This window comes from Neoarius graeffei, chromosome 7 (assembly GCF_027579695.1).
Source record: "Neoarius graeffei isolate fNeoGra1 chromosome 7, fNeoGra1.pri, whole genome shotgun sequence".
NCBI classification, from domain to species: Eukaryota; Metazoa; Chordata; class Actinopteri; order Siluriformes; family Ariidae; genus Neoarius; species Neoarius graeffei.
In genome coordinates, this window is record NC_083575.1 from 63172541 (window position 1) to 63180430 (window position 7890).

General features: G+C 39.2%; 2 protein-coding genes across 5 annotated transcripts; both read right to left on the reverse strand.

The window, feature by feature from the left end:
- Positions 1–1072: 1072 nt before the first annotated feature.
- On the reverse strand, positions 1073–3989 carry LOC132888725 (G2/M phase-specific E3 ubiquitin-protein ligase-like). Its single transcript, XM_060924812.1, has 5 exons — positions 3764–3989; positions 3486–3614; positions 3104–3244; positions 2185–2305; positions 1073–1801 (listed from the first exon to the last, which is right to left on the reverse strand). Exons 1-5 carry the CDS (start codon positions 3929–3931, stop codon positions 1572–1574), a joined length of 789 nt encoding a protein of 262 aa, XP_060780795.1. The 5' UTR covers positions 3932–3989; the 3' UTR covers positions 1073–1571.
- A 126-nt stretch (positions 3990–4115) lies between these two features.
- Positions 4116–7451, reverse strand: LOC132888724 (uncharacterized). 4 transcript variants are annotated; one of them, XM_060924810.1, is made up of 10 exons: positions 7358–7451; positions 7045–7143; positions 6761–6939; positions 6228–6435; positions 5520–5959; positions 5232–5321; positions 5049–5119; positions 4805–4896; positions 4514–4711; positions 4116–4292 (listed from the first exon to the last, which is right to left on the reverse strand). In XM_060924810.1, the coding sequence occupies exons 5-10, from the start codon at positions 5793–5795 to the stop codon at positions 4201–4203; spliced, it is 819 nt and encodes a 272-aa protein (XP_060780793.1). In that variant the 5' UTR covers positions 5796–5959; positions 6228–6435; positions 6761–6939; positions 7045–7143; positions 7358–7451; the 3' UTR covers positions 4116–4200. The 4 variants fall into 4 exon arrangements, with proteins under 4 accessions (XP_060780793.1, XP_060780794.1, XP_060780792.1 ...); XM_060924811.1 differs by having other exon boundaries at positions 4212–4711; positions 5520–5773; XM_060924809.1 differs by having other exon boundaries at positions 4212–4711; positions 5232–5318.
- Positions 7452–7890: the final 439 nt, after the last annotated feature.

Here is a 7890-nt window from a genome sequence, read left to right on the forward strand (position 1 = left end):
CACATTGATCCGCTGCAGCCATCACAAAATCATGGTGTAGACATCTACTTGCAAACTATATGTCCAAAGCTTGGTCGAGTACCATTAAATGTACCGAATATGAAGCCGGGTATATTGTTTACAAAGACACTGTCATTATAAAATCTCTGTTCTAATTGATACAGTGGTAAATGGTACAATAAAACCTAACTGTGATTGTGACTTGTGTGTGATTATCATTCAATGAGCAACATCCATAAAACAACGTAATTTATCCAAACCAAAAAATGCCACTCCGACAGTTTTCCAGAAATGTTTTTATTAAACATTGAACGAAAAGTCATTTTCCCAAACGAGTTAAGATCTCCAATGTCTTAAGCTCATGTAATGTACACCAAAACTTACTAACATTTGAGGTACGGTGTAGACAATCAAATCCCTTTGCATGTCGAGCCCATAGAGCAAAGAGAACACTAGAGGGGATATGGCATGGGCTGACACAGCACCTGAAAGCGTCCAGCCCCACTTCCATATTATGTAGGTAGACATTGGAGACCAGGCCCACCTCTTTCACAAAACTGGCTTAGTGAAATGAAAATATCAAGTGACAAATTATACAAGAACAATATTTTAAATATTATGCTAAATATCTAACTAATTGTTAAAGTAAACAAATAAGTTCAAATCAGTTATGTAGATATTTGGCCAGGCATTTCAAATACTGTCTTTGTTTACTAAGTCAGTGGATATTTGGAAAGTTCTAAGCCATTTTTTGACAGAGGTGAGCCCTTTCTCTGTTGATTAACATTGACTGTCGAGCAAATGTAGTAATATGTACAGGTGGCCGACAGGATTGCTGCACGAGTAGGGGGTGAATCCACTGTTTTTTTTTTTCCCAGCTCTATGGTCAAATCACACAAAAATCCTATTTTCTCACTCAATGTTGGGCATGGCCATGGCATTGTATCGACCTTTCCTGTTCATCATGGTGACATACCAAATTTCGTGAGGCGAAATACAATACAGGCCAAAATGTTGGACACGCCTTCTCATTCAATGCGTTTGCTTTATTTTTATGACTATATAGTACATAGTAGATTCTGACTGAAGGCATAAAAGCTGTGAATGATATGGATATCAATTCTAATAGTTGTCCTGTGTATCACCCTGACTTTTGCGCAACACAAAAGATGGTCCCAACCAAAGATTTCCGACCATCAGTTGTGTTGTACAGAAGTCAAGTTGATACACAGCTGATGGCCCAATTGGACAACATTGGCTATTTTTTTTATTATTTTATTACATAATTCCATGTATTCATTTACAGTTTTGATGTCTTCAGTGTGGATCTACAATGTACTGTAGTCATGAAAATAAAGAGAATGCATTGAATGAGAAGGTGTGTCCAAACATTTGGCCTGTAGTGTACTTGCCACTCTTGCTAAAGACTATGCCAAATGACATTCATTTTGAAACATGGCCACCACCTAAAAAAACCCCAAAATGTCTGCGAACAAGAAGAAACAGAGCGATTATGATAGGGTGCTCTGACCCTAATGAAACAATAAAACAATAAACCAGAAGAATTACTTTCAAATCAGTCCAAAACCTGTCTCAACTGATTGTAGGCATTGTTGTAGGTCTGATTTCAACTCAGAACCACTTTTGTAGTGGTCTGGGACCCTCAACCTTTCGTAACATGTGCTCGCAGTAGGTAAGTGATGGCGTCCACGGGATTTCACTACTTGCAGTTTGAGGCACTGCGTAGGCAATTCCCAGCCAGTCCAAAATTTTACGAGGTCCTTCAGGACGTCTGAAGAAGCTAATGCAGTGAAGAATCAAAAACATTAAACACACATGGTGAAGCTGTAACTATCCCTAGGGGTTAAAGCTTTACTGTAAATACGTACTATACTGTACATGAAAGGATGGATTGATGGAGTGCCCTGCATAAGTATTCGTACCACTAAAACCTATCAACATTTTGCCACACTATGCCCACAAACAAATATATTCACTTGAAATGTTGTATGAATGACCAACACAAGGTTGCACACAATCATGAAGTGAAACAATGTTTGTGGTCATTACGTGGCAAAATGTTAAATTTTTCAAGGGGTACGATTACTTATGCAAGGAACTGTAAAGATGGATCGATATAAATAAATTCTTTATCGATCTGGAAGGGAAATTAGGAAATCATACCTTCTTCCACAAAGGTTCGAAAGAACCCTGAGATTAGTGCGATCTGTGATGCAGACATCTCGTCCTCACTGTCCTCACTGTCAGTACTTGCCTCTGGCCAACGTATCCATTTAAGGATCATCTAACAGTGGACAATAAACCTGTTACTCCATGTGACATGCAACTAACAGTATTGCATTATACAGTTAATTAAGCAGTAAGCCTCAAATGTTTGAACAGCTAAGGGGAACAGCCCCATGGACGTTCTAAACACAGCAGAAACGTAGACTCAAGTGGCTTATTGCTTATTTAAAACTGTTAAATGAATTTTGATAAGATTTCACAAAATACAACCACACAAATTTAAAATATGAAAGTGATTACCGGGTAACACCAGAAGCTGTTTCAAGGGGCTATAGCTTAGAATTCTACATGGCATCACACACTGCACAATTTACAATGGCTTTGAACACCAAATTAGTTTAACATGTTACTTTGTATGTCTTGTACATGTGAAGATTTGACAATTAAAGCCATCCCATTCCATTTATTATGTCTGAGCAGCGGCAGGGATTTGTACTTCCTGTTTGAAAGCTCCCAAACAGGAAGTACAAATCTCTGCGGTTCCTGCTGCGGCTCAGACAAAATATAACATAATTAACGTAAATGCAAGGTTGGTTTACCTCTAAAATCATTTGATTAACACGGACATTAATTTCGACAGTCTGGCATGGTACTTGATTTGCTTAAGGTGCTTTATGGATTGGGTAAGACTGGTTTTAGTAGCAGGCTATTAAAAGGCCACTTTCGCTAGCCTTGCACCAGCAACCTCCGCAACAACAAGGACTACACGGAATCTCAAAAAAAGTGTCTTCACACATCTACAATACTCTGCCTGACTAGGAAATTAGGTCCCATGTCAGAAATTCCTTTAACTTACTTGGGGGGTGAGTTCCACATCCTTTTCACAGGGGAACAAAAGGGGCAGGACATCTGGTCTGGTTGTTAGAAGGGGCCATATTCCGGTCTCTTTAATCCCTTTTCGAAACTGCTTAATTTGGGCATTTGCTCTTCCCAGTACCTTCAGAAGTATCAATGTAAAGGAGGACTGCTTAGGAATACATGCATAAAAATGACATGCAGCAATCTTTTGTCTGCTTATATTGTCCAGTCTAAGCTACTCAATATTACCTATATAATATAGGCTGGGCAAGGCAGGGACAGAAAAAGAAGCGTGTTTGTTATATGTACTCTGTATCAATCTCTGAAATGAAGTTACATGCTTCAGCATAAACTTTAAAAAAAAAAAATTTAAAACATACAGCATGAGAGAGCAGCTGCTGGAAAAGGAGAAGCCTGTTGGTCTCCTTAGTTGGCACCGGGAAATACCAATCAGTGCAAAGGTTTGCCATTCTGACAGACTCTTCGTCAGTCCATTCCTCCTTCAGCAGCTTAACACAAATTAATTCATTTAAATTAAGGCACAAAACAGTTTTTGGGGATAACCTAAATTATGATAACAGCAATTGTGGCATACATAAAAAGTGAAGTGGCCATCTACTGTATACTTTTTGAAAATAATGGTTAAAATATTACTCACTAGACTGATGGTGTCCCTGACTTCTATCTCCGGGCAATCTTCAAGACAGAGTTTTGATGTTACAATGTCCTTGGTCCCAGGTATAAGGGCATCTATAATGGTTAGACTTAGTCCTGACAGGGACGGACCTCCATGAATGGCAGAGTGGCCAATCATCCTGCCAGCCATTGCAAATAAATCGCACTCCAAAACGGTTGCAGACAGGTTCGGGACCAGATGTTCTCGTTGTCCTTCAAAGATTGCAGTCACTCCTGCATTTCTTATATTTGTTGACAGGCAGACACATAAAATACACTTAGCTGAAAAGTACATAAAAGTGATGAGACAATTAAGATACCTTTCAGGTGTTCAAGAAAGAAGATTTGTGCATAATACTGCACACATCCATTTTTAAGCTTGTTTTTAATGTATTCATTTCTTGTGTGGAATTAAATGTGCTAACCCATGTTCTTCTTAAAGCCACTTGTCAATTTCGAGATGGCTGTTGATAGTGTGTTTCTCATGACCCCGACACCAACTGCAGCATCCCCTGTTAGGAAATCAGGTTTTACAAGGGAAAAAAAATTAGTCTTTGTGTAGAAATTGTATTATTTAAAAAAAAAAATAAGTAGAAAGTAAATTAAGATCTTGTGTACATAGGGGATACCATTATCATGTAATAACTGAGATAGGCACACGGTGATACTGAAAGCCCAAGACCCAAATATTTCAAAATTAAAACTTTGCCATGAGTAAGGGATGTGTCAATACCTAATATGGAGCATCTGAAATCCGCAGCCCACTGACACATCTCACGGCTTTTCTTGTAAAATGAAATAAGTGTGCCATACCGCTCCTCATCAGTGTCCCCCGCATTTAGAGTCAGCTGTAGTGGCTGGTGGTCTCCTTCTCTCCTCAGGCGCTCCATGAAGAGCCACACTGCTTCAGATGGGGCTGCAGTTTTCCACCCTTGAAGAAAAGCAGACAGCTGAAATACTGTACATGTCATGTAAAGAATCATTTGATCTGATAAAATATGTTTCTTTTCTATTAATTTGTTACCCTCTGTTGTTTGAGCTGATGGAGGGGGAAGTGTTGTATTTGAAGATGTTGATGGAAGGTTTGGGTCCATGTAATCCTCAGTATTGAAGTACCTTACGAGAGACACTTTTAATACTATAGTTCCATTCTCCGTAACATGCACTGTTCTCCACATACATCTTGAACATACTGTGCGGAGTATCTTATAACCTGTTAAATTATGCCCTCATTCAGGACAGCTTAAACACTGTTGAAGATGGTGTACCTTTCTGCACAGGTGTTGGCGTGATGAGGGAGCTCTGTGGCTGGAAATTCTAGCTGGCATATAGGGCAAACCTATGCAAAAGACAATGTTGAGAAAAACAAACAAAATGTGTACCAAAACAAAAATTTAAACAGTGTTGATAAGTATATTGGAGATAGGATTTCACTCTTTCAATTAAGTTACCCCTTTTTCCACTGTACAGTCAATAACTGCATCACCATCAGCCTCATTGTCTTCATCGTCATCTGTGATGATCTTGTCTGTTTGCTCCTGCTAGAAATATTAATGGTCCAATTACAATATTGGTGAAAATTCCAAGTGTCAAAGCAAGTGATTTCATTTGGGAAAAACAATTTACTGTCGTAAAGAAATCATACAGTATATCAGTATATTTTAGCCCGACTGGCAAGGAGTAGCAAGAATTGGGGAAGTTGCTATACACTGTAACTGGAAGACAAGAACACAACTTACAGTTGTCTGGCAGTTCACTGAATGTAGTGCCAACATCTGCAAAGGGATGGTTTCCAAACAGTTATTGCAGGCCACCTTTGGCATCTTTGAAAATTCAGGGGAACTAAAAGGCAGGGGTGCAGTTTCTAGTTCCTCCTGGAGAGGAACCAGATACAATACAATTTTCCCGTTGTTCGATGCCACGCGGAGCTGTCTGCCCGAATAACCTTCTGAATCTATTGGAATTGTGTTCAATTTTCTCTGGCCACTTCCACCTAATAAAAAAGAACATGCCATTTACCAAATGAGTTTTCCACACCACAATATATGCTTCTGATCTCAACACAGTACATAACAATACAATGTCTATTTCTGTGTGGAATATCTGTAGCTTTACAAAACATCCACCTTCCCATGAGAGCCCTGAGCTTCGTGAACTCCCCCTCCATCAGTGAAACAATCTAATAGGATACAATTCACAATGATGCTGCTCAGTAGCCAGCAAGGTGACAAGTTCAACAATATTTCACAGTCAAAGTCAGTGATGTCCCTCATAGAGTAATTGTTTTTGTACTATATGTATATCTTGCAATGTATGCTATGTCTATCTTGTGTTGTCCTGCAAAGTGTATTATGTGTATCTTGTATTATGTGTAAGCTGCTAGACACTTTAATTTCCTTCGGGATAAATAAAGGAACTGTACTCTGTTAATATATGAATAATTATACCTCAGAATGCTTTGCACTTTCTGGCACCAGGACCACCTTCTTCCCCAGGCCTGCGGGCAAGCTCCAGCTCACTTGAGCCCTTTGGGGTCACTGTTGTTGGTCCAGGCAGGACAAAAATTGGCAGATCTGTGACTTGCTGAGGTTTGTCGGGGGTTTTAAACCTAGCTTTTCCTCTATTTCCAGTCCCCCCAGAGTACATACAAGGAAACTGTATGTAAAAAATTAGAAATAAAGAACTTAACTTAAACTATGAATTTCAATTACACTAATCAAATACTCACTAATACTTCCACAGGAAAAAAGATATATCTAAAAAAAACTTGGAATGGAATACAATACATGGAATGTGTACGTGTGCCTTATATACTGTATGAGGAAAATGAGGAATAGGTCACTTTTATAATATGTGCCATATAAGAATTGCACAGTCCATAGATCATTCATTCATAGCATCATATATCATTTATTCATATCATTATATCATTTTGTATGTTTCAAATATATCTTTTCCCTATGGGCTGAATTGATCATACCGTTTCAATGCGTTATTTATCCTGCTTGCATGGCTAGCAGTGGAGGAAGGAGTGGCGGCAGAAGTAGGTATTGGGGAAGGGGTCAAGATGGGAGTGGTGGGTGCAGCGTTGGTGGAGGTGGGAGTGCTTGCCCTGGCCAACGCATTGAGAAGGGTGTGGGCCATCGTCTCCAGCATTCTCTGTATTGACAAAATGGTAGCGTTAATAGTAGCACAGTAATAGTTAATAGTAAAGTCTGCGTTATCTGTTGTCCACCTGTCTGCCCACTTGTACACTTTACTTACCGGTAAGTGTATCTGTTGCCTGCCATATTTTTTCTTTGTTCCGCTCCGTAACTGGCAATACGCGTTCGTGTACTTTGGAGCCGTTGTTTCGGGGGATGTCTAGATAGGGTGGGTATGAAGGGCTGAATAGTTCACATCGACTTCAAAAATACGATTGTGTACATAAGCCATTGAGCATAGACAGAATTTACGGCCCACTTCAGGACGACATGGACGGTTTTTTATGAACGGCATTTCTCCATGCTAGCAGAGAACTTAACTTCAACAGGAAATTAGCGAGCTCAAGCTAGGTCACGAGCTAGCAAGTACTTACAGTAGATGCTGCTTGATTTGGTGTTTCCATATCTTCCACTTGCTCGTTGGCTGTGGCCAGCCACCGCAACAGGCAGTCCAAACTAACTCAAGTCTCTGGCGCCAATCTAGACTCCAGAGGCCGTGTATTTCTCTGCCAAAGTGTGGACAACACCGCCATCTGCTGGAGGTTCAGTGAAGGGTGTACCCCTTTGTATTCAAATCTCGGTGACATTTATTTGTGAATCGTGGTGTGCAGTAGGAATGTCTCACAATTACGTAATCGACACAAAAGCAAAAAAAATGGATCCACAAAAGCAAAAAATCGATCCACAAAAGCAAAAAAATCGATCCACAAATGCAGATTTCACATACAAATTCAAGCACATTTATTTTCAAATCTTGAAAACATATTTACAAATGTCCGTGTATTTATATACATTCTTTCATTTATTTGTGTGTCACGTTTTTATATTTGTATTTTGTATTTGAATATTTATAAATGTATTTATATTTATATATATCTTTTTTACGCATCCAAATCTTTATGAGACA